Source organism: Podarcis tiliguerta (genome assembly GCF_965153285.1).
Source record: "Podarcis tiliguerta genome assembly, chromosome: 11".
Taxonomy (NCBI): Eukaryota; Metazoa; Chordata; class Lepidosauria; order Squamata; family Lacertidae; genus Podarcis; species Podarcis tiliguerta.
Genome location: NC_139544.1, coordinates 9810960 through 9837851, shown reverse-complemented (window position 1 = coordinate 9837851; position 26892 = coordinate 9810960). Strand labels below are relative to the sequence as shown.

At 44.1% G+C, this 26892-nt stretch overlaps 2 protein-coding genes across 3 annotated transcripts in view; one reads left to right on the top strand and one right to left on the bottom strand.

Moving 5' to 3' along the window:
* LOC310660034 (cryptic protein-like) overlaps window positions 1–26892 on the top strand; it is a 266083-nt gene that overhangs the window by 125960 nt on the left and 113231 nt on the right. The gene's annotated exons all lie outside the window — the stretch shown is intronic.
* Window positions 17535–26892, bottom strand: part of LRRC2 (leucine rich repeat containing 2) — a 78596-nt gene continuing 69238 nt past the window's right edge. Inside the window, exons 8-9 of the mRNA XM_083404262.1 lie at window positions 26250–26386; window positions 17535–19230 (exon numbers count right to left, since the gene is read on the bottom strand). Of these exons, the coding sequence (XP_083260388.1) occupies window positions 19181–19230; window positions 26250–26386 (187 nt within the window). The 3' untranslated portion in view covers window positions 17535–19180. The remainder of the gene's footprint in view (window positions 19231–26249; window positions 26387–26892) is intronic.

The following is a 26892-nucleotide window of genomic DNA, read 5'->3' as shown; positions in this document are numbered from 1 at the left end:
TAGCACAGCTTTCCTCAAAGAATCCTTGGAACTAGTTTTCTAAGGGTGCTGAGAGTTGTTAGGAGACCCCCTCGCAGAGCTATAGCTCCTACTACCCTTAACAAACTACACCCCCCATGATTCTTTGGGGAAGCCATGACTGTTAAAGTGGTATATGAGTGCTTTAAATGTATGTTGTGCATAACTTCATTGTGATTGTCTCAGTGAGCTTCTCGGCTAAGTAGGGATTTGAACCTAGGCTGGATCTACACTGACCTTCTAAACATTATGATATTGGATATCATTCTAAAATGTCGCAGGGCATACGGGTAAATTTAAAACATTCCTTACCTTGTTTTGTCTGTAATGATGCAGTTTCCCTGCTGCCGGTTCCTGGTGGCTCTGCATTTTTAACATCACAAGCGAAACGTAATGTGTCCATCTACATTATGAAAACCATTCCTTAACGCTACCTTAACGTTATAAACCATGAGCGTAGATCTGCCCCTGGATGTCACCAACCAAACACAACTCTTTGCGTTACACCACAATGACCCTCTTTCACTCTCAAAGACATAAGCTCATGAACCTCAAATGTGTGTCACGTTCCAGATTTCACACTGAGCTGTGAGTGCAAAAAAACGAAAACTAACTAGTTGTTAGCTCAGAGGTGAAGGCACTGTTTACAGAATGGCATCGAAAGGTGATGAGAAACTGTTAGTGGTCCTGTGGTTCTTTCTGCAACCTACTTTATGTACACGGGCTAATATTTACTTAAAACAGAATTTCAAATGCCTCTGCTCCGGTTTAAGTTGAGCTCCCGTGACAACCAGGTTCTCAGTGTAAACCTTAGTTCTTAAGCGATTTCAAGCTACATAGGAAAGATCAGTTAGGTTAACAAAACATACAGCCCCTACAAAATTTCAAGAATACGCTGTTCGTTAATGATTTCACAGGAGAATGCAGAAAACTGGAAAGGAATACTGAAGTCTAGGAGATAACAAGCATATTGATTTGCCCTTTTTTACATCAGCTAGCAGACACCCACTTCAGAAGCTAGTTATAGCTCCTTTTAAACTTGTCCTCTCGGTCTCTTTTTCCATACTGCAGCTGCCTATTACTGCTCCGCTGTCTTTCTTACTGAGCCACAGGGATGCATTTTCACCTCTGCACCACCTGTCAATACCATCTTAAGGGTTTCCCCCCCTTGTTTTGAGTGCCATCCACAGTTTCAGTTTAGTGCCATCTGTTACAAACCTCAGGACTCCTGAACACCACCTCCATTATCTGCAGCAAGATAATTTAGATATATATAAATCCCCTACTGCGTGTGCATAATTTGGAAAGCACAACACAATCAGAAAGCTCATTAAAAGGTTTCCTCTGCTGTTTTACTTACATTTCTTAATCCTATCTTGTTTGCGTTGTAAAGACAGAGCCAACTGGATAAAGACAACACATCTTTTCCTGCTGACTTGTGATGCTCGCACCATAAAACAATGAGATGAGACAATGTAATTAAGTGGATGTGCTGCATTCTGCTAGCATGTCTACATTTGGTATCTTATGAGAGGAGGAAGTTGTCCTCTTATGGGCATCATTCATTTTCAAAACTTTCAATTAACAGCAACGAACCCAAAGTATCACCAGGGGCAGAGGCACAGGGAGATGACATTTAATTCATTATTTTCTGTACTATGGGATTTACAGTGCAATTCTATAATCATAGAATCAATGAATTACACTGGGCAACAATTTTTTACTTTTTGAATGTTGTCTAGATTTCTACAACTGATTTAGGGTATTTTTGCACTGCTGAATCAGGAAATGGCATCCGTTTCTCTCCATCAGGTCAGGTTTACTGTAAACTGAATGGTGGGCATTGAGAAAGGTAAGTACAGGTAAATTGCATGTTGCTTCACCATTTTTCAAACTTCAGGGCTTGAACTTCCGTTTCTTGGAACTCCAGGAATGCTCAGCGGCAGGGAGGTCTCTCTTCAGAGTCCCACAGTAGTCAGCCATCATGACTGCGTCCCAGCGGCCCTGATGCCTGGTCTCCATCTCTTTCATGTCCTGATGGAATCTCTCCCCCTGCTCGTCACTCATTGAACCCAGGTTCTCAGGAAACCGGTCCATATGTGAAAATAGGTAGTGCATCTTGACGCTCATGTTGCACCCCAGGTTTCTGAAAGCAGTCAGCATGTTGTTGACAAGTTCTGCGTAGTTTCTGGCCTTATTGTTGCCAAGAAAGTTCTTCACTACCAGAACAAATGCCTTCCACGCTTCCAGTTCCACTTCGTTCATTGAGTTTCCAAACTCTGGATCTCTGATGAGCTGACGGATCTGAGGACCGTCAAAGATGCCAGCTTTCAACTTCTCCATAGTCAATCCTGGAAAAGCCTGGCACAAGTAAGTGAAGCAGTCAACATCCTTGTCCAGAGCCTTGGTGAACTGCTTGATTAAGCCGAGCTTGATGTGCAGCGATGGGAAGAGTATTCTGTCTCTGTCCACCAGAGGGTCGTTGATGATGTTCCTTTCTTTGCAAGGCACCAATTCCTCCCACACAGGCCAGTCCTTCTTCGTGTAATGCTGAGCACAGTCCCTACTATCCCACATGCACAGAAAACATGGGTACTTGGTGAAGCCAGACTGTTTTCCCAACAAAAAGTTCACCATCTTCAGGTCAACATAAATAAACCACTTATGCTGATCATAACCAATTTTCTCCAGCACATACTTCACCGCTTCATAGTTCTCCTTCAGTGTACTCGAGTGAGCCAGGGGTATAGAGGCAAACTGGTTGCCGTTGTGTAGCAGAACACATTTCAGTGATCGCTTGCTGCTGTCAATGAACAGTCTCCAATCTTTGGGTTCGTACTGTGGCACTCCAAGCTTGAGCAGAACCTGCGCAATATCTGCACAGTACACCAAGTCCTTCTCTTCCGAGAAAAAACGGAGGTACTCTTGATGCCTGTTGCGGAAGAAGCTGATGCGAGCACTGTCAGAGAGGAGGTTTTTTCCTTCAATCTGGATGCCAGCAGTTCGGCAGAGTCCTTTGACAAGCTGAGGTCGTGAACTAGATCATTCAACTCCTTTTGGAAAAATGGATGTGGAGCATCATCTTCAAGAACCACTTCTTCTTCTTCATGTCCTTCAACACTGGAGGCATCTTCGTCACTAATGTCAGGAAGTTCTCCGAAGATAGGCACTGGAATTTCATCACAATGAGCTACAGGACGACGTGCTGATTGAAGATCAGGATACTTCATGGGGTGGCTGCCCCATTAACTTAGTTTTGATTCCCCAACTTTATGCTTTGCCGCACCAATTTATGGAAGATTTCGAGGTTTTATGACTTCAAACTGATCCCTTTTCAACATAATCACCCAGAACTATCGGACCTGAATACTTCTTGTCATTAAAATAATCATTTCCAATCAAAACAATTATTTGACATGGCATTTTACCCCCACCAACTTCTTCTAAAATGCTCCACACAAGCGTACATGTGAACAAAAACGTAAAAAAAGACATGTGGCCATAGCTCAAAAACTTGACCTGATTGAGCAAAACCAATGTGATTTTTGGATTCAGTGCAGGAACTTTTTGTCCACCGTGGGGCTCGAATGAACAACCCTGAGATTCTCACGCTTTTCCAGCTGAGCTATCTATGTCTACTTAGAAGTGAGGATGGGATTATAGGCTTACCCTGAAATCCTATGGTATCTCAGAGGGCATCTCCAGGCATTGGATCACCCTCTCCTAGGGTGGAGAGAGAAAGGTTTAGCATCAGATTCTCCTGTCCACGATTGTGGAAACTTCTTCAGCCAATTGCACCATCATAAATCCCTCCCTGCTAGAATCCTTGGGGGTTCCTATAGCCTGGCATCCAAATTTATCAATCACAGCTGTACTTCACTCATTGACTATAAGCACTTACAAGTGGGAGTAGCCAGACTGACTCATTTAACAGAAATTGCTTGAGGATGGCACTTTCACATGATGTTTCATAGCTTTCTTTCTCGAAGGTCTAGAGACTCACTTGTAAAATGCAAGTTCAGAGACTGGCCCTGTTAATGGGTATCAATGAAGGCCTTCACAGGCAAATTGAACCATCCTCCACTGACTTTAATTGGGGAGTAGGAGAAAATAATAATAATAATAATAATAATAATAATAATAATAATAATAATAATAATAATTTGTACCCTGCCCTCCTTGGCCGGAGCCGGACTCAGAGCAGCTAACATCATATAAATAATACAATATGCATAAAACCAAGCAATCAATCGATTAAAATGCATCCCAAAATTAATTCAAATAAATTAAAATTGAAGTTAAAACTGAACAAACAACAATCCTCAGGTTAAAATTAATACTTGCCAGGACCAAATGACTATTGAAAACAATGCAACACACTAAAATACTAGAATTTGACAATGCATTGTTTGTTGTCATTTTTTTCAAAGGTATCCCCCTCAGTTAACGGGAGGGTTGGCCGAATTCTGTGTATACTGGACATACCTATTAATCGACCACTGCATTCAGTGCTCCATCTTTACAGTCACCTAATGTAGATTTGAGTCTCCTAGTCTTGCACACGCTGAAATTCAATACCCATTTTATGATCCATGACACTCATTTAAATTTCTTAATGCAGTGAACTAGCAGCAAAACTAAAAAAAATCCCCTGTGGAACACAAAGTGTTTTCCAGTTGAAAACCTTGCCTCATTAGGCCACACACATCACAAGTCGGAGAAAGGTGTCTTCTCTCTTCTGCTCACCAATCTCATTAGTTTTCAGCGGTTGCTAGCCTTCTTCCAACTTCTGCAAGGGGGAGTCCAGCTGCTTTTGCAACTGGAAAGTCGAGGAACAGTAATGACGTTCTGAAAACAAATAACTAAATGTGAATCTTGGGCCTCTGCAAGAAAAAAAAGAACCAAATTATTACTTGCATAGTAGCATTTATGCACGTGGTGCTTTACAATGAATGAGAGCGTACAGAAAATGATTGTAAAGGGGTTGCAATATAAAAGAAAAATAACAAAGGGACAACAGAAGGAGGGAAATGAAGGTAGGAACAGGGATAAGAGAGAATTTGATCTGCTTTGAAAGGCAAACCTTCCCAGTTTCCACAAAACACAGCCATCCTTCATATTTCTCCAAATTTTGCAAAGCAATTCTCCAGACAGGTAATGTGCACACAAATTTGCACACTAGGGTAAAGTGTGCGTGCAAATAAATTTATTATTGAACGTAGCAAGCAAGAATACAAAATGGGAATTGCATTGCATAAATGTGCATATTTGGCAAAATTCCATGCCAACGTGCACATTGGGATAAATTTGCTGATGAATTTTCAGAACGACTTTTTAAAAGACTGGTATGGAAATGTGGAGAATGGAATTTCAAATTGGAAAAATGAGAGAAACTGAAATTAATAGATTTGCCCATCCATACACAGGTAAGGTATTCCCCCATGATAACTGCTTATCATGATAACTGCTTCCAAATTTTAGAAATTAATATGGCCAGGCAAAATTGGTTAGTCATCTCACTAAGCAAAGAAGCTAGGCTGTCACTAAGAGCAGGGATGAGGAACCTGTTTCTGGACCACATGAGATGATGGGAACTGTGGTCCAGTAACATCCAGAAGGCCACACGGAGCAAACGAATTCACAAGTCAGTTGTAGCTAATGACCATTTTATGCTGATCTCTCTGTTAATAGAAGAGCAGAACGCAAGAGGCAAATTGCCATTTCAAAGCCACTTGGACTCGCCTCGGTAGTAATAATTCCTACTGTGTCTTTTGTGCAAGTTGTTAGAAGAGAAGTTGAAACTGAGGGACAACGCACAGCCCTGGAAACATGCCGTTAGAGCCCCAATGTTAATGGAGACATGAAGAGCAGGCTGGAGGTTAGAGAAAATTACCCACAGCAGTTTGTAAAGCAGTAGGGGAAAACTAACACCACAAAATTGCACCAAGCATGATTTACTCTATCCCAGCAAGTCTTCTATTGTTCTTGTCTTTACAATATTAGAAAATATGCCATTTTTCTTTTTCTAAAAGGGCCACCTATGGTGTTAATGAGTTCATTTCAAAGTACATTCTGCTACACAAACATTTAAAAAGCACAAGCAAGAACAAACAACAACAGTAGATTTCTCACATTTACTTTTCTTATGTGCTTTGGGTTGAAATACCTCTTGGAAGAAGAAACGGCTTATGTTACCACGAATAAACTCCTCTTACTAATTGCAAACAAGACACTCTCTTAGGTCAATTAAAAATTAAACTAATTGGAAGAGCTGAAGAAGATTTTATCTCATTACTATGCAGGCCATATTGCAGTCCACTATAGGGACTCCTTAATGGCATTTTAGGAAGGAGATGAAAAACCAGATAAAAGAAATCAGATGCCTTTATTGGCTCGGATAACATAGAGTGATAAAAATGAATCATTCTGACAGTGGAAGAATAAAGTTTGGTCTTTTCCCTCACTCCCACCTGCCTTGATTACTCACCTTCCTTCTTCTAATAGGCTCACTTTAATGTTTAAACCGTATGCTTTTATGGGTATATTTTACACATCAATATTTCTCCTCATTAGAACCGCAGAACTGCCTCCAGTTTTGTGAATGGTTCCACCTCCAATGTTCAAATGGAAACTTAACACACCTTCAAATTTTCAAAATGTGGATTGAAACAGGATGTGGGGATGTCAAGGAAATATTATTATTATTATTATTATATAACTAGAGCTTGGCTGGGCAGGCACCCTCCACTTCCATCGGGGCAGGTGGAGCAACTCATTGAGAGGACCCACAGCTCCTACCCAGCCCTTCTCTCGCCATTGCCGAGCACTGGAGGTGGATAGGGCTGCAGCGCCATGCTCCACTTTGCCCTGTTATAAGAATTTTAAGGTTATATATATAAACCACATGTCTGAAACCTCACAGATTAGGTCCTGAACAAATTAACCTCAAATATTTCTCTGCAAGGTCAAAGTGGGAAACCACCCCATTGTCTCTTTCCCTCACAAATCCTGTCTTAAGGGCACATTCAAGATATGAACAGGGTGTGAGCCTATGACCTGTGACCTAGATTCAGGAATTAAGTAGTTATAATAACAAAAGAGTGGCCAAAACCCAGATAATGCAATCAGATAACTTGCCAGACGGGAGATAAACAACGCACTCAGATTTCTGTTGTAGACCGCCTTTTCTGTGATGTAAGTATGATGTATCTAGGGGGTGGTCTTGGGCTAAACCCCTTCTATAATGTATGTATGATGTTACTGGGGGTGGTCTTGGACTTCAGGGCAGGAAATTAAAAATGTCTATGTAAGGGCGGGCACACCTTTGTTCTGCGTCCTCCTCCATCCTCCTGCGTGTGAGGGGAGCACCATGTTGCAACAGCTTTAATAAAGATCAGGCTTACTTGCTGCTTTGCTTCTCAGTATTCTCTGATTGGTCTCTGTTATTTTCTCCTACTGATAGAGAACCTACAAAAGGACTCTATATGGGCTCTTGGGTACCCCATAAGGGAAAAGGAGCAGTTTTTTTTTTACTTATAACAGCCCACTGAGCTGGGGTGGATGGGCCGTTCTTGCCCACTGCTTCACTAGCCCAGGGCAGCCTTGCCCCAGCAGGCAGCCATAGTGACCCACTGAACCTCCCTGTGGGGCCACTGAGAGCGCCACATCATGCTTCAAAGTGTGCCTCGGCAGAGAAGGTGTAGTACCTGCTGCAGGCCAGACTCAGCCATGCGCCCTGCAGGAAATGCAGTGAGGCAACCCGGGGAGGAGCGCTTAAACCTTAAACGTTTTGAAAAATATATTGAATTTTCCATAGCTTACCATCGCCATCTAGTGTGGCATTTGTATATTGCATTTTGCAACACACCTTTTATTTGCAGCTGTATAGCTGAGTCCAGGGACAGCAGCTGAAACCAGGAAGTAGGCTTATTAAATGTGTTCACCACTTCCCAGCAAAAGGTCCCAAAGTGATTTAACATCAAGTCAAAAATAGAAAAATACAAAAATACAAAAGCAGATTAAAACCTTTGGTGCTGCCAAACTGCATAGGAGAACAAAGCTGTCTTTGTTTGCCACAGAAACTTGGTAGGCCTCTCTGGGGAGAGCATTTCACAAACTACAATCCATCCATAATATATCTGTCCTCCATCTCTTGGTCAAAGCAAAGCATGTCTAAGCAATCTTTGAGGTTCCATATCAAAGATAACTCCGATTCTTACCTCCCTTTGATACAATTAGCCTCTTTGAAAGCATCTTCTCTGATCCACGCAGCTTCACCTTCAACAGACTCCTGTCCGGCTACAATAAAAACGAAGTCAGCAATCAAACAGGTTTCAATTATGGTAAATTTTCAGATTTACAAATGCCAAAGGAAGCTTAGAAAGCTTTCTTTGACACCTCTAATCCCCAAAACAGGAAGAATTTGTATTCCATCTTGAAATTACTGAGAATACATTTCTTCTGCCAGATTGACCCCAATTGATTTCTTCCTTTCTCTCTTTCGGGCATATCTTCTCACCTTGCTCTCCCTTATCCTTTTCCCCGCCCTCTGTAAATGGCTTTTTTAAAAAATCATAATTTTCTAAGTCTCAGGTTACAGAGAGATTTTTTTGTAGAGAAAGGCAAACAATACTTTTAGGGAGAAAGAAGCTGATTTCACAGGAGACCAAAGCCTTTTCAGCTTCCAATTTATATTTGCAAAGACATATTCCTGTTCCTTTCACAAAGTAATAACAAAAGACTGGGTCCCATCCCCCCAATTACTATGGTTACAGTCTTAAGCTCACATAATAGAAAGCACCTGTCCACATCATCAGACTGCATGAATGGCAGGCGATTGCACAACACATGACAAGTGTGTTATAGTGGTTAAGAGCGGTAGTCTCGTAATCTGGGGAACCGGGTTCGCGTCTCCGCTCCTCCACATGCAGCTGCTGGGTGACCTTGGGCTAGTCACACTTCTTTGAAGTCTCTCAGCCCCACTCACCTCACAGAGTGTTTGTTGTGGGGGAGGAAGGGAAAGGAGAATGTTAGCCACTTTGAGACTCCTTAAAGGGAGTGAAAGACGGGATATCAAATCCAAACTCTTCTTCTTCTTCTTCTATGGCATTCGGCACTTTGCTTGAAACTGCAGCTACTGTAGAGGGGCAAGGTCTTTCCAATCAAGTGTCTTTATCTTTGAAACGTACAGTGGTACCTCAGGTTAAGAACTTAATTTGTTCTGGGGGTCTGTTCTGAACCTGAAACTGTTCTTAACCTGCAGCACCACTTTAGCTAATGGGGCCTCCTGCTGCTGCTGCACTGCCGGAGCACGATTTCTGTTCTCATCCTGAAGCAACGTTCTTAACCTGAAGCACTATTTCTGGGTTAGCAGAGTCTGTAACCTGAAGCGTATGTAACCTGAAGCGTATGTAACCCGAGGTACCACTGTACAGCCTTCCTTTATATCCAAATCAAGCCATAGGTGTCAAAATTGCATCAGGCTGGTCCAAAACTGGAACATCTGGCTGGCCATTTATGAGTATGGCGACATTTTTCCATCTTCACCGTATCAAGCAGTTGGTCCCTTACCTTTCCCGCCCCGACCTGGCCACAGTGATCCATGAGACGGTCATCTCCAGGCTTGACTACTGTAATTTGCTCTACTCAGGGCTACCCTTGAAACCGTCCCAGAAACTCCAGCAGGTGCAGAATGCTGCAGCGAGGCTCCTCACGGGGTCTCTGCCATGGGAACATATTCACCCAGTGCTTTTCAAGCTGCACTGGCTCCCGGTGGAGTATAGGGTCAGGTTTAAGGTGCTGGTTTTGACCTTTAAAGCCCTATGCAGCCTAGGACCCTCGTACATACTGGACCGCCTCTCCTGGTATGTCCCGCAGATGACCCTAAGGTCCATGAATAAAGGTAAAGGTAAATGTACCCCTGCCCGGACGGGCCAGTCTTTCCAGACTCTAGGGTTGTGCGCTCATCTCACTCTATAGGCCGGGAGCCAGCGCTGTCCGCAGACACTTCCGGGTCACGTGGCCAGCGTGACAAGCTGCATCTGGCGAGCCAGCGCAGCACACGGAACGCCGTTTACCTTCCCGCTAGTAAGCGGTCCCTATTTATCTACTTGCACCCGGGAGTGCTTTCGAACTGCTAGGTTGGCAGGCGCTGGGACCGAGCGACGGGCGCGCACCCCGCCGCGGGGATTCGAACCGCCGACCTTTCGATCGGCAAGTCCTAGGCGCTGAGGCTTTTACCCACAGCGCCACCCGCGTCCCAAGGTCCATGAATAATAATAGTTTAAAGGTTCCGGACCCTAAGGAAGCCAGACTATCCTCCACTAGGGCCAGGGCTATTTCAGTGACAGCTCCGACCTGATGGAATGCTCTGTCCCCTGAGACTAGGGCCCTGCAGGACTTGATCTCCTTCCACAAGGCCTGTAACACAGAGCTACTCTGCCTGGCCTTCAATTTGAATTAGCCTGATCCTCTATTCCCTTTTCCCTTTCCTCTTATATGAAGAAACCCTTTCTGGGACCCCACATTTAAATTCTTCTCTGGTTTCCTTGCTGGCCCTAGTAGGACCAACTTGGCCAATTAGTCCTGGTGATCATTTGATGTCTACCAACTGGGGTTCCCCTCGCCCCCCCCCCCAAAAAAATGACCCCTGAATTTTTGAATTTTATTGATATTGATGCTGCATTTAATGTTGTATTTTATGCTGTTTTAAAGTTGCATTTTAATCTGTTTTATATTTGCTGTTAGCCGCCCTGTTTTTAAACCAGGAAGGGCGGGGTATGAATACATTTTTTTTATTTATTATTAAATAAATGAGCTTGAAACTCAATAAATGACTTGTTTAAAATTTTATCGGCACTTCCCGATCTTATCTCTGCCGAAATGATTTAAAAAGACAGTGACTTGTTTTCTTTTTTTCCCTAAGAAATGCTTCTCTAAATAGTCAGTGGATTTCAGATGAAAAGGTTAAAACAAAAGTGAACAGATTTCAAGGGGGGAAGCTAAAAATTATTTTTTAAAAATTATTAATCTACATTTTCAAGCTAAAAATTCTGCAAGTGATCCTTGCTGACTCTTCAGACATCAAAAGAAAAGTATCGTGCAGGAACATTGCTGTGGCAGGACATAACTTTTTGAATGTGACCCTTGTGAATAGCCCAAAGATGAAAGGAAGCTGTACAATAGAAATGCTTGATGGATTGCATCCCCGGAGTGGATTCATGCAGAATATCAATGGTGTTGTTTTCACTTCTGGAAGTCATTCCAGCATGGGAGCAGCCAAGATTGTAAGCAAGGAAGTTAATGGTCTCAGCTACAGGAACTTCCAATATCTTTTTTTTTATGATAATATTTATTAGAAGTTTTATAGTTACAGAAAAAAAGTATGAGAGAAAAAAAACAATAAAAAATTAACAAACAATACATCAAAGAAACAATACATCAAAACAACAAGAAAAAACAAAAAACATTTAAAAACACATCCAATTTCCATATCTTTATCTTTCGTTAACTTGTTTCCTCGACTTCCTCACACCTCCCTTTTTTGTATTCTAGTTCAAATAAGCTAATTCAGCAAATCCTTTCCCTCTTTCTCAATTTTTTGTTCTATAATTTATCTTAACACAGTCCAACTTTAAATTTTCCACTTTAGCCCATTAACAATCAGTTTTTGCTTAATTCTTTATAACATTTCTGCTAAAACTATATAATTTCATTCCAGTATTCTTCTAACATTCATTAATTTTGCAATATTTCTGTAAATTTTTTCCAATCTTCCTCCACCAGCTCTTCTCCCTGGTCTCGGATTCTGCCAGTCATTTCCGCCATTTCCATGTAGTCCATCAGCTTCATCTGCCATTCTTCCCGGGTGGGTAGATCTTGTGTCTTCCAATACTTTCCGATGAGTATTCTTGCTGCTGTTGTGGCATACATAAAAAAGGTTCTATCCTTCCTTGGCAAGGAACTTCCAATATCTTTGGGGGTTCTGAACTGTTTAATGTTGCAGGATCTGCCACAGTTCCTGGTTCACACTTGCAAGCAAGCAACTCCTCTGGGGGTCAGGCAACTGCGAATATGAATGGGGTTCATAGTCCACAACATCTTGAGAGTACCATGTTGGTTATCTTTGCCTGCTTAGTGGAAATTCACTGGGACTTACCTTTGGGTAGATGTGCCTGGATTACAGCGTTAATCTACTTTGAAAGAATGCTTCTAGGGGCACCTCTAGATTGTTAGACTGTACATACCAGAACTTGAGGCTCGAGCATTTAAAGTGGATTAAAGGGCTCTGTTTACCTATAAAGGGCTCTGTTGCCCTAGCACAACAAACAGACTTTTTGCAGTTCAGAAAGTGTTGGGAAAACGCTCTCGAAAGTGTGGGAGGCACAAGTTATTAATGGGAAGACAGGCAAGCACCCCACAAGCAAAGCAGAACTGATGCAGGGAGAATGCTCATTGTCAATGTAACCACCCCATAAGCAAATCAGGTAAAAGTAAAGGTACCCCTGACCATTAGGTCCAGTTGCAGACTACTATGGGGTTGCGGCGCTCATCTTGCTTTATAGGCCGAGGAGCCGGCTTCCGAGTCATGTGGCCAGCATGACTAAGCCGCTTCTGGCGAACCAGAGCAGAGCATGGAAACACAGTTTACCTTCCCACCGGAGCGGTACCCATTTATCTACTTGCACTTTGACGTGCTTTCAAACTGCTAGCTTGGCAGGAGCAGGGACTGAGCAATGGGAGCTCACCCTGTTGTGGGGATACGAACCGCCAACCTACTGATCGGCAAGCCCAAGAGGCTCAGTGGTTTAGACCACAGCGCCACCCGCAAATCAGAATGAATGCTAAATAAAGGCCGGATTCCATCTTACTGCCACATAAGGTTTGTGCCAGCAAATCAGAAGGAATGCTTGAGAAATAGGTCATCTAGGGGGGACCCAGGTTAGAATTGCCAAGTGGCTTATTTATTTATTTATCGGAACACAAAGGAAAGAGGCTGACATGACTTTCATCTGACTGGAAACTGCAAGAGAATGCAAGAATAATGGGTCTGCATCATCTGTAACTCGCACAACAAGGTCCTGTCAGAATAGGAGCAGAAATGTATTAACATTCTTCGACAATAACAGTACGCCAAGGAGTGTAAGGAACATAGATGTATGATAATTGCCCCAAGGCAATTAGTGCTTCAAGAGAGAAATTAATTACTACAGACACCAAAAACAAGGAAGCCAAAAGGTAGTTCCAGAACTCAATTATACAGATTTTCTTTCTAAACAAAGCATGATAAAGATTGTTACTTCCTCCAAGCGTAGTCAGCTGTAACTACAGCAATTAAATTATAAATGATCTGTCTGACCCATGTACCCATTTTTAAATGTCTCAGGATAATCCATAAAATGTAAGAAATAAAGCCAGCACTAAATAATAGGAAGGCTTTTATACATCCAGGCGCAGCACAGTCTAGATGTAATGTGACCTCTGAGTGGCCAGGTCAGCCAAAAAAAAAAGTTTCAATGAGCACTTAATCTTACCCAGCAAAACAAGCTCAATGTAAAACCCAAGGCAAGAGGAGAGCAATAGATAATGAACTTCACTTACTAAGGTAATGAGCTCTGTTTTCTAAAGGGATAATGAATGGAGTTAACAGCTTGGACAGGGGTAGCCAAGGTAGTACACACAAGATCAGGGGCCAGCAACCTTTTTCAGCCGTGGGCCGGTCCACCGTCCCTCAGACCTTGTGGTAGGCCAGACTATATTTTGAAAGGGGAAAATGAACGAACTCCTATGCCCCACAAATAACCCAGAGGTGCATTTTAAATAAAAGCACACATTCTACTCATGTAAAAACACCAGGCAGGCTTCACAAATAACCCAGAGATGCATTTTAAATAAAAGGACACATTCACCTCATGTAAAAACATGCTGATTCCTGGACCGTCCGTGGGCCGGATTAAGAAGGCGATTGGGCCGCACCCGGCCCACGGGCCTTAGGTTGCCTATCCGTGTACAAAATGCTGGTGGACCACAATTCCCTTCAGCCCCAGGCAGAATGTCCCTTGACCAGGGATGAGAGTTGCAGTCCTAAATCAGGCATGTCCAAAGTCCATTTTGGGGAGTCAATTTAATCCGGCCCCCATGGCAGTATATGTCCTGGGGCAAAACCCTTTGAAAAGCTTGCAACTTCAATCCTAAAAGAAGCTCAACAACTTTGGTCGGCCCCCACGCATGTTCACTTCATCAAATCTGGCCCTCTTTGAAAAAAGTTTGGGCACCCCTGTCCTAAATCATATGGAAGGCACCATGGTCACTACCAGTCCAATAACTCTTTTTTCTTCTTCTTCGTTGAATGCCTGGTGACTACCCTTTTGCCATAACACAAAACTGCCCTTAATTTCCAAAGCAATTTCCATGCCTATATTGCTTCACCAGATATGGGATGGTGACTTGGACAACATACCCCCTGACTGTGTGGAGGTTTTAGGTGCAAGCAGAAGGCCTGAACGGGGCTTAGATCTTTTGCTCATCCCAGCAGTACAACTCTCTGCACCTCTTCGATCCACCCATTTCCTCTATGTCCCGCACGAATCACTTCTGCCTCTCAGCTCCAATACAATCTTTCTCCTTGCACCACTGGCACTGATCAAGTTGCAGTCCACATCTGGAACGCACTGCATCGCCTACCTCTGTTTAATATGATTAAGTTGTGGAAAGGTTTTAATTAAGGGTGATTGCTCGTGTGTGTGAACAACCCAGTGGCCCCCAGGCAACTTGAAAGTTGGGGTATAAATTCAATAAGTATAAATATATAAATAAAGGCGGAAGAAAAAAACAGCTGGAGTTTATGGAACATATGCCAGTCAAAGTTCTCCTGTTTCAGGTGCTGGAAGTAAAATGATTCCCTCGCCGTACTCTAATTCCTGTTGGGTGCTTTGTATTAACAATTAAATTCTTGCAACTGAAACTGATTTCATCTTTTCGTGGCCTCTTGTGCATGCAACCTGTACCAGAGGGCTGTTCATAGCAAATCACATTATATGAAATGCTGTCAGCACATATGATAAATGGACGCTTTTCTTTTTTCCTGAAGTGAAAAGTTCTCAACTTCCAGATGGCGTTTAAATGTCACTGGTCAAGAGGAAAGGAAAGATAATTGTATTTTCTTTTTCAGCATTCGTGGTATGTGACTAACCAAGACTTGCTAACTTTGTTATTTACCCCTCAAAAAGGCTGATTTATTGGTGACTACATTCTTGCTTGCTTGCAAATCCTGAACACACAATCCAGGCAAAATTAAGCTCTTTTAAGTACCACTAATTTTAGTCACCACCATTTCAAGAGGGGCTTGAAATTTCAAGACAAAGGAGATGGTGTTGGACTTTCGGAGGAAGAGAGAAGTAGCCCCACTGTACATCAGGGAGAGCTGTGTGGAGAGAGTCTCTTCCTTTAAATTCCTAGGAGTTTATCTCAGTGAAGACCTTACCTGGAAAATAAATACAACCCGGGTGGTTAAGAAAGCCCAACAGAGACTCCATCTCCTCAGAGTATTGTGGAAGAACAATGTCAATCAACATTTGATGATCTCCTTCTACCGGTCCACAATAGAAAGTGTCCTTTCATACTGCATCACGGTGTGATACACTGGTTTGACATCATCTGATAGGAAGTGCCTACAGAGGGTGGTGAATACAGCACATTATGGGCTGCCCTGTGAATCCGCTGGATGAAATAGCGGAAGTACGTTGCCTCAGGAGAGTGAGGAAAATTCTCAGGGATGATTCACACCCTGACCGGCACTTTCTTGATCTCCTGCCCTCAGGCAGAAGATATAGAAGCGTGATTAGTCGCAACAACAGGGGAAAAGAATAGCTTCTATCTGTGGGCTTTTAGACTGCTGAATGAAAAGATAACAACAGGGCAACTGACTTTCGGGTTTGGTGGGTGTGCATCAGTAAACGAGGGGAATTAAGGCTAAGAGAGCTGAGTGGGGGGTGCTCGTGTAATCTCACTGTATACAAGTTGTACAAGTGACAATAGAGTATTTCAATTTCAGTTGTCTCCCACAGCAGTGCAACCATGGAGTCCAAGGCATCTTTCCTGGCCAGTCTCCAGCCAGTCTGCCCAAGATGGATCCCAGTTTTCCTTCCTTCTCCTCCTTCCCAGAACACCTTGCTCAAGACACTCTTTTCCTGTCACCTCACCCTCAGTTGCCCTGGCAACCTTCCAAATCACCTGTCCCTGTTCACACCTCAGGGCAAGGGGGGAGGACAGTTCTCTTGCATTGCCAATGGCTCTCAATGGCCCTCTATTGTTTCTTAATGGCCCTAGCTTGGCCAGGTCAGTTTTTTGGGATAGACTAGCTCAGGAATTCAACTGCAGCTTGTATTTCTCTCCCTTCACATCCCAAATGATCAACATCCTACCATTTATTAAGTTCTAGGGCAGGGGTCAGCAAACCTTTTCAGCAGGGGGCCAGTCCACTGTCCCTCAGACCTTGTGGGGGGCCAGACTATATTTTTTGGGGGGGAGAATGAATTTCTATGCCCCACAAATAACCCAGAGATGCATTTTAAATAAAAGGACACATTCTACTCATGTAAAAACACGCTGATTCCCAGACCGTCTGGATTTAGAAGTCAATTGGGCTGGATCCGGCCCCCAGGCCTTAGTTTGCCTACCCATGTTCTAGCATTTAGTGGGATGGGGTCTGCCTTCCAAATCTATAACACCAACTTTACCAGCTGGCTCCAGAGTTGAAGGGGTCCTTGCCAAGAAAACCCTCCATGTTCTGGACTTTCCTATTGGCCATGGATGGTTGGTATGATGAGCCACCATTTAAAATTCCCCACAGTGCTCTGGGTTGTCCTGAATAGCTTGACTCTGGAAATTGTAGGAATTTAAAATGATATTTTGGGACCCGGGTGGCGCTGTGGGTAAAAGCCTCAGCGCCTAGGGCTTGCCGATCGAAAGGTCGGTGGTTCGAATCCCCGTGGCGGGGTGCGCTCCCATTGTTCGGTCCCAGCGTCTGCCAACCTAGCAGTTCGAAAGCACTCCCGGGTGCAAGTAGATAAATAGGGACCACTTACTAGCGGGAAGGTAAACGGTGTTTCCGTGTGCGGCTCTGGCTCGCCAGATGCAGCTTGTCACGCTGGCCACGTGACCCGGAAGTGTCTCCGGACAGCGCTGGCCCCCGGCCTCTTGAGTGAGATGGGCGCACAACCCTAGAGTCTGTCAAGACTGGCCCATACGGGCAGGGGTACCTTTACCTTTACCTTTAAAATGATATTTACCTATAGCTCAGTGCGATGTTCCGAGGTGAGGCATCAGAATCCCATATGGGGATATTGCTGCTTGAGGATGATGAGGCAACACCAGGCCTGTGTTTATAGCATTGCAGCCTTCATTGTACATGACATGGGTATTTGCTATGTTTATGTGGTAGTATAAGCTGTCTGCTCAACCTTTTACCTGCCTACATCTGCTGGGTGTCATACAAATGAAACAACTTCACAGCTGCGCAGGTTATCAGTATGGTTTATTGAACGAATGAAAAAAATAACTATGCAAAACAAAATCATTCTGAAAGACTACTGTACACATACAAAAAAAGTTACGACAGACTACAAAACAACTAAACCGTCATAAGAGAAAGTGAACTTACGGCTGTGACACTGAAACAAAATAACAATATTTTTATAACAGAAAAATACTGCCATTTCAGAATTAACAATACTAATGAAAAGTGCCTCGTTTTCAAACATTACTCTAGCTTTTTAAAAGCTGAAACGTGTTTCCTGAGCTCTTTTTTCTCTTATAGTTCTAACAAATCTCTCAAATTGTTATAAGCTACTTGTCAGAAAAACTGCCGCTGTGTCATAATTTGGGTTGCCAACTTTTCAACTGGCAGCTATAACTATGTCTTCAGCAGTAGCTTCATATACACCTGTTACTAGCAAGTGCTGAAGCTGTTTGCAGCAAGAAAAAAATCATTGCCAGCTGAATTTTGCATATCAAGTTGCTGTGAAACACACAAGAACAGGCCAGGCGAGTTTTTCCTACTCAGTTGGCATACCTAGCTATTTCTCTTAATGAAGATTTTGAAAATACAATCAAACGCATTCCCAAATGGCAGTTCCCATTTGTGTCTATATCCCAAGCCACCCAGGGACGTTAAGGAAGCAGCACTGGATGAGGCAAACTCTTGCTCCAACCATCACAGCAAAAAGGCCCTGTTTCTTTGTTTACTCTGTTCTAATTTACTTTTGCCAGAACCATGCTCAACTGCAAATTGCTTTCTTAAACCCTCCTGCATTCAGAAAGGTTTGAAGCTGCTGTGAGAAGACCCGGGGGAACGACAACACCCCAGAACTGTGCACACATCTGGCATCTCCGTGCAGAATTCTGCACTGCAGTCTCTATATTTCTGACAGTAATTTCAGCTGTAGAGCAGCATGGGGAAAAGACAGTTCTGAACAGCAGAGTAAACACGTTAACTGCAAGCAATCACCTTTTCTCCGAGGATACAATTACAGGGAAATTGCCATTAGCCAAGGCTCTGCTCAGACAGAAGCTTTCCCTGGTGACTGTCCCACTAAATAGGAAGTAGGAGAAGGTACTTCTAGGAAATGGTACCAACTGAGCACCACAGTCACTGATTTGATAGTGATGGTGTGCTGATTCCACCCAGCTGGGGGATTGGTATAGTCCTCTTGTGAGCTGTAAGTGTCAGATACACTAGTCCTGGACACCTGGCATTTGCAGAAAACCCTTTGCCTGGAAAACAGCTTTCATTAGGCATTGATTCTTACAGTGCTGCAGTAGACCGGACACATACACAGAAATGGTCAGTACAGAAGGGAAGATCTTAATTCAGATGCCTGTTTTTGGTCTAAAGAAATTACTGTGTCTCACGCATTTTAAAGAATCGACTATTTTCACATAAGAAACATTTTGTAATGGTAGACAGAGTCACATGGTGATTACAACTATCACATCATAGCCTGGTCATTTGAAGCTAATGCAACAAAATCCCCACAAACCCTGATAGCTTTTTCTTCTTCTTCTTAAGAGCTTATATTGGCACTTGACACTAAAGATGTTTTTTCCCATTTGTTATGGCAAAATTAAACCTTTGGGTTCTCTGATGATGTACGAATCCTAGACATCATATCTGGACACTAAGTGATACTTTTGTAGTGTAGCAAGGAACAGTCTCTGCAAAGATAAAAATAGAAGTATATTACGTTAGTTGTCAATCTCTGAAGGCTCGTAGCTTACTTGGTTAGGCAGGTATTGAAACAATTACACCCTCCACCCAAATCCTCCAAACGTTTTAAATTAATAACTTTTGTTGCAAGGATATACTGTCTCCACTTTGAGGTGTTGTAAATCACTACAATCAAATGGTATATAAATTTTATGAAATGAATAAATACACATGATAAGCTCCACACAAGATGTCAGACACACAAAGGGAAGTAATCAAGGTGCTCTACACAGTTTTCTACAATCTATCTGATCACTAGGTTCAGTCTGAGGACTGCCATTTCAGACATATAGTAAGTATAATAATAAAATTGGGGAGGGTTATAATGGTCCTAGAAGACATCCCATATGAGAAAAGAATATGTTTAAGCATATAGGAAAGAATATGTTTAAGCATATGGGAATAGTATCCATATTTTTAAAAAAATTCTGAAAGAAAACAACTGATCATGCTATTCAGAGAGAAAAAGAAACAATGATCTTAAGTTACAAGAAGTTAGGGGAGGAAAGATAATGAAAAAAGCTTAAAACCAGGAGTGGGGAACCTGTAGCTCCCTGTAATGGTTCTAGGGGTTGCTCGTGCGTAAGTTGCCGCCACTCCTGGCTAGGTTACCAGGTTGAACCCTTTCTGTCTGGACAGCCTCAAGTTTCGTGGCTGCCTCAGTCGCTGGCAGAATCCGTCAGTGGGTGTTGCTTGAACCTTTTCCAGCATAAAAGCTGTTTGACGCCCAGTCTTCTCCTACTCTCCCTGTGCGGAAGTCTTCTGCGCAGGGAGGGTGTGGGCAGCGGAGTACCTGTACTCTCTCCGCTGGTCTCTGGCGAGGAATCCTGGAGCCTCCTCTCCGATTCCCCCATCTGCCCCCCTTCTCCACTGGTGTTACGCTGATTTCCTTCCCCAGCGGATGGGCTGCCTCTCTCCCTACTGGGACCCTCTCCGGCATCCCTCTGGAGCCTTCTCTCCGCCTCCAGCTCCGATGGCAGTTCCCTAACACTCCCCAAAGTTTGTTGGATTCCAACTCCAATCAGCCCATAATGTTGGCCAGGGGTAGGCAACCTAAGGCCCATGGGCCACAAGCAGCCCACGGGGGTCGTTTAACCACCCCACAAGCCGCCCCCAAACCGAGCCGCCCACTCAGCGAGTCCCTGCGTGCTGCTCTAAACCAGTGCGCGTCTGTGCATGCTCAGATGCCGAAAATTGTGTCTGCACAGATGCAGGTGCCAGAAATCATGTAAAATCATGTCTGTGCAGATGCCAGAAATCGTGGCCACACGCGCAATGCGGCCCACAGAGAGATCTCCACTGGCGAGGTAAATCTTGCCAACCCCTCATGCTGGCCGTGCTGACAGGGGCTGGTGAGAGCCAGGAGCCAGTGGCTTCTTCTGGATTGCAGGTTTCCCATCCTTGCTTTACACCAAAGCTCTACTCGCCTGAAGGAAGTGGCTTTCCCAACTCATTGGGCCCCTTGTAACATTCTGGTGGCCTAATCAATGCTTCTAAGTCAGCCATATGATTATTGTGATCTCCTTGGTTTGTTTGTCCTTGAACTAGAGACAAAGCTTGTTGCTTGAATAGTTCCAAGGCAATAAGGCATAATTCAGGAACAGTGACTCTTTCCATGGTGAAGCAGAGGCCATTCTCTTACCCTCCCCACCCCCATTCCCTAAGCTACAGCAACCAAGAATCATGTCTCAAGATGGGTGACACCTGGCTTGTGAGCAGTACATGTGAGAAGGATCTAGGAGTCTTGGTTGACCACAAATTTGACATGAGCCAACAGTGTGACGCGGCAGCTAAAAGAGCCAATGCAATTCTGGGCTGCATCAATAGGAGTATAGCATCTAGATCAAGGGAAGTAATAGTGCCACTGTATTCTGCTCTGGTCAGACCTCACCTGGAGTACTGTGTCCAGTTCTGGGCACCACAGTTCAAGAAGGACACTGACAAACTGGAACGTGTCCAGAGGAGGGCAACCAAAATGGTCAAAGGCCTGGAAACGATGCCTTATGAGGAATGGCTAAGGGAGCTGGGCATGTTTAGCCTGGAGAAGAGGAGGTTAAGGGGTGATATGATAGCCATGTTAAAATATATAAAAGGATGTCACATAGAGGAGGGAGAAAGGTTGTTTTCTGCTGCTCCAGAGAAGCGGACACGGAGCAATGGATCCAAATTACAAGAAAGAAGATTCCACCTAAACATTAGGAAGAACTTCCTGACAGAGCTGTTCGACAGTGGAATTTGCTGCCAAGGAGTGTGGTGGAGTCTCCTTCTTTGGAGGTCTTTAAGCAGAGGCTTGACAACTATATGTCAGGAGTGCTCTGATGGTGTTTCCTGCTTGGCAGGGGGTTGGACTCAATGGCCCTTGTGGTCTCTTCCAACTCTATGATTCTATGATTCTATGTTCTGCTGACAGAGGAGGAGGCTGGACCATGATAGCATCAGGGGAAACACTATTTTGAACAATGCCTCACCATCCAGGAGCTGAACAGAGATGGTGGTTCTCCAGATGTTGTTGGGCTTCTACTTCCATCAGCCCCGGTCAGCATGGCCAATGGTCAGAGACGACGGCAGTTACCATATATTATTATTCTAATTCATTGCACTGAGAGCCAGTGTGGTGTAGTGGTTAAGTGTGGTAGACTCGTAATCTGGGGAACAGGGTTCACGTCTCCGCTCCTCCACATGCAGCTGCTGGGTGACCTTGGGCTAGTCACACTTCTCTGAAGTCTCTCAGCCCCACTCACCTCACAGAGTGTTTGTTGTGGGGGAGGAAGGGAAAGGAGGATGTTAGCCGTTTTGAGACTCCTTCAGGTAATGATAAAGTGGGATATCAAATCCAAACTCTTCTTCTTCTTCTTCATTTATATCCCACCTTTTTATCAAGGTGGCGTCCATAGTTCTCTCCTCCTCATTTAATACCCACAACAACCCTGTGAGGTGGGTTAGGCTGAGAGGCAGTGACTGGCCCAAAGTCACCCCATGAGCTTCATGATGGTCAAGTGGGGATTTGAACCCTCATGTCCCAGGTCCTAGTCCAACACTCTAACCCAGACATCCTCAACCTCGGCCCTCTAGATGTTTTGAGACTACAATTCCCATCATCCCTGACCACTGGTCCTGCTAGCTAGGGATCATGGGAGTTGTAGGCCAAAAGCATCTGGAGGGCCGAGGTTGAGGAAGCCTGATCTAACCCATGTGGCTTTTTGTTGTCCATCAACATCTGGAAGGCCACAGGTGCCCATTTCCTGTGTTAAAGCAACTGATGTTGTCTGTGGGTCAGGAACTTGCATATATGAGGCTTCAGTTTCCACATAGTCTAATTCCAAAAAAAAGTCAAGGTCTTGCTTGTTCTCCTAATATTTCATTATTAACCGACTGTTTAAGGCAGTAACTGTACATGCCACTCTTACAAACTTCATGTCTTATCTCAAGTCAGACTCTCGTAGGCCTCTGTTTTTATGTGCTTGGACCAGTCATAAAGTCTGTTAGAGCGCCATGTACTCCTGACCTAACACAATTATACACACAACCTTCCTAATCTTTCCCCCTAAAGCGTCTGCCTCAGACTGTCTTCCTGCAATCCAGCTGTTAACCCAATCCCTCAATGGCTCCCAGTTGGAGTAATTATTTACTTTCAAGAAGCATGAATGGGCTGCTTGCCCTAAAAAATGGCAAAGATTATGGCAGGGTTTGGCCACTTGACAATAAAAACCAATATCCAGCAGTTTGAGTCCACACAGAGCTTCCAAAACTGATAAGCAAGCACAGAGTTATCTGTCTATAAATCCACTAAGTTTGATAAGTGTGATGCCTCCAACATGATCATTACTGAACCTTCTGTGAATTACAGGGATGTCTACCAACTGGATTCTTGCAATCGGATCCAGCTTAGGGTGTTTTCACAAATGATACTAAGAACAGCACTTGGGATGAAAAGTTACCATCTATTCACAGTCTTAGTTTGAAATGTGTGGCTTGTGAATTTTTTTATACGTAATGGAAGTAAAAGAGAGCTAGGTAAAGGTAAAGGGACCCCTGACCATTAGGTCCAGTTGTGACCAACTCTGGGGTTGTGGCACTCATCTCGCTTTACTGGCTGAGGGAGCTGGTGTTTGTCCGCAGACAGCTTCCGGGTCATGTGGCCAGCATGACTAAGCTGCTTCTGGTGAACCAGAGCAGTGCACGGAAACGCCGTTTACCTTCCTGCTGGAGGTATTTATCTACTTGCACTTTGACGTGCTTTCAAACTGCTAGGTTGACAGGAGCAGGGACTGAGCAACAGGAGCTCACCCCATTGTGAGGATTCGAACCGCTGACCTTCTGATCAGCAAGTTCTAGGTTCTGCGGTTTAACCCACAGCACCACCCGCATCCCTTAAAAAAAGAGGGCTAGTTTTGGTCAAATATTCAGTGGGCTTTGTTGGAGGAAGCCTAAATGAGAGAGAGAGAGTTCACATTCCATCACATCCAAAGCTCTGACAACTGGCCAAAGTAGGAGATGGGATCATTTTTCACCATTTGTTTTCTCATTGGTAGTTTTTAAATTCCCCCTTCCCATTGAAACCATAAGGTTCCAGGATGGCGTAGCTAAGGAGACTAATCCAGAGGACTCTTCAGAAAGTGAGGGACAGATCCAGCAGGCCCAAGGTCACTCTGACATGCAGCATTCCTGAATATAAGTAAACCTGAGGGCTGGCCCATTATGGCAGCACAGTGGTACATTGGTTCTCGAACTTAATCCGTTCTGGGAGGCCGTTTGATTCCCGAAAACATTCCAAAACCAAGGAGTGGCTTCCAATTGGCTGCAGGAGCTTCCTGCACTCAATCGGAGGCCATGGAAGACACGTTGGGCTTCTGAAAAATGTTCGCAAACCGGAGCATTCAGGAGCCGAGTTGTTCGGGAGCCAAGGTACCACTGTATCAATAAAATCATTTTTCATGTGGCTTGGTGCTGGCCTAGGGAAAGCAACTTCAGAAGTACCACTGCTTGAGTAGAAACTCTTTGGCTCCAGGACATAATATGAGAAATAATTATTCTATTGGCAAGACAAATATGTGCCAAGGCTCTATACATGGTTTAGCACAAAATTGGCTTTCTTGGAAATAAGTGGGGCCTTGTGGAGCCAGGGGCAGATGAGTTTAATGATCTATAATTTTGTAGTTGTTGGCACATTCTTAAACTTGGATCGCTTTAAAAGAGGATTGGACAAATTCGTGGAAGGCAAGGATATCAGTGGGTACTAGCCATGATGACTATTCTCTTCCTCTATGGTTGGAGGCAGAGATGCTTCTAATTAGGGTTACAAGACTTCCCCGGTTCCCGGGGACAGTCCCTGGATTTGCAAATCTGTCCCCAGACAAATTCCATCTCTGGAATGCCCCCAGATTTGCAAATCTGTCCCCAGGAAACGTGGCAGCGGCAGCCTCAGCAGCCCAGAGCCAGCCTGGTAGCGCAGTTGGCTCTGGCTGGCTTCAGGAGCTGCTCGCTGCCACCGCCACTGCCGAGGGGGAACCAGGGATGTCCAGCGGTACAGATTTCCTGCCCTCTTCCCCCTTTGTTTTGACAGATCAGGGGAGGCTCGAGAGTTGTGGGCAGGCGGGCATTGGCCAGGAGGGGTGCAAGGCGCACGGTTTCTCTGCCAGGCAAGGTGCAAAGCCCTTCTTTCGCACCGTATGAAACATAAATGCGCAGGGTTTTTTAAATACTGGGCAACGGCCAGCCGCCCACGACACCCGAGCCTCCCCTGATCAGTCAAAACAAAGGGGGAAGGGGGCAGGAGATTGGGGAAGACTCGGGAGTCATGTGCGTACAGTGCACCATTGCCCAGTTTTTAAAAAAATCTGCGCATTTATGTTTTACAGTGTGCGAAAGAAGGGCTTAGCACCTTTATACAATATGCATGTGTGCTTGGGCCCAGGGTCTTTTGCCTCACCATCCCCACTACTGACTCCCTGTTGCTACTCAGCTTCCAAAAAAAAAAGTGTCCCCAGGTTCATTGAAAAAAATCTGGTAACCAGATTTCTAAATGCCAGTTTCTGGAAACCATACTCAGGTCCTGTGCTCAGGTCTTGCTTTCCGGTTTCCCAGAAGACATCTGGGTAAGAACAGGATGTGGGCCAGCAGGATTTTCTTAAGTTCAGATAAGAATGGTTATATGGTTGGCTAAGAGTGGTGCTGTGGGTTAAACCACAGAGCCTAGGATTTGCCGATCAGAAGGTCGGCGGTTCGAATCCCTGCGACGGGGTGAGCTCCCATTACTCAGTCTCTACTCCTGCCAACCTAGCAGTTCAAAAGCATGTCAAAGTGCAAGTAGATAAATAGGTATCAGTCCAGCGGGAAGGTAAACAGTGTTTCCGTGCGCTGCTCTGGTTCGCCAAAAGCGGCTTAGTCATGCTGGCCACATGACCCAGAAGCTGTACACCAGCTGCCTCGGCCAATAAAGCGAGATGAGCGCCGCAACCCCAGAGTCGGCCACGACTGGGCCCAATGGTGAGGGGTCCCTTTACCTTTACCTTAAGAGTTTTTAAATAATGGGGCAGAGCTGCTTTAGGGACTGTTCTTATTCATTGACTTCTCTTCTTCCACACACCTCTTGAGCTGATGTACGCAGCTATGTACCAAATGACATGACAGTGACAAAGGAAAAGTGAGAGGAAAGCAGCCTTACAGGGTGAAAAAGAAAATCTTTAATTCCCAGCCTTCTCCTTTTTTATATGCACTCCTTGCAGATTTCAAGCACACCTCCATAAGATGATCGAGAAACTCGCTTTCTGTTTTAAATGGCTATTCTCAAAGCTTTTGACTCTGTGCCAGATTCCAGATCCTCTATGAAACACCTCACATGGATCGCAGGGTATAATTGACTAACTTTCCTCCCTAATGTGATGAAGAAATCAGTTTGAAATTAGCATCTCAATACACTGGGATGAAAAGGAAATTAGGCTGCAATCTCACTGATATATGTCTGTACCTCTTTCTCTGAGGTCTGTAATGTAGGCTTTCATAAATTCTTTTTCAAACAGCTCACGATCACGGTCACTTTCTGTTATTTCGTCAATCTCTTGAAATGAGGTTGTTTCAAGAGGGTTATCCTTGAGGCTTATAAATCTGCAAAAAAATGAAATATTAGCATGAAGAGGGTTATATAATGTTCCTTATCATGAGCAGACTGTAACTTGCTATATGCCAAATGATTTATTGCCCTATAAATTTTCCGTTCTTCCTACTTGGTTACTGAGCAAAGTCAATTTATCTATGGGCAAAAGTTTGCTACTCTTTTCGTGGGCATAGAAGCCGCACACTTTTCATGCTAATTAGCTAGAATAAACGTTAATTCAGAAGTAGCCTTGTGGAGGCAGACATGCACACGACTGAGAGCACATGCTTAATTATTGAATTGAAAGGCATCTTTTCTACCTCCTGAGGAGCATAAAAATAGTTTTGACTCCACCCTCTCGGTTCAATTTTGTACAGCAATCTGAAGCAGGGAAAACCATAAAAAATATTTTAACTCAAGGGAATTAGCTAGAGTTATGAAGGGGTGAAACACCAGATTTATATGTGTGGGATGTAATCCATTGGAACAGTCAAACGCAACATTCCTTATTTCCCTA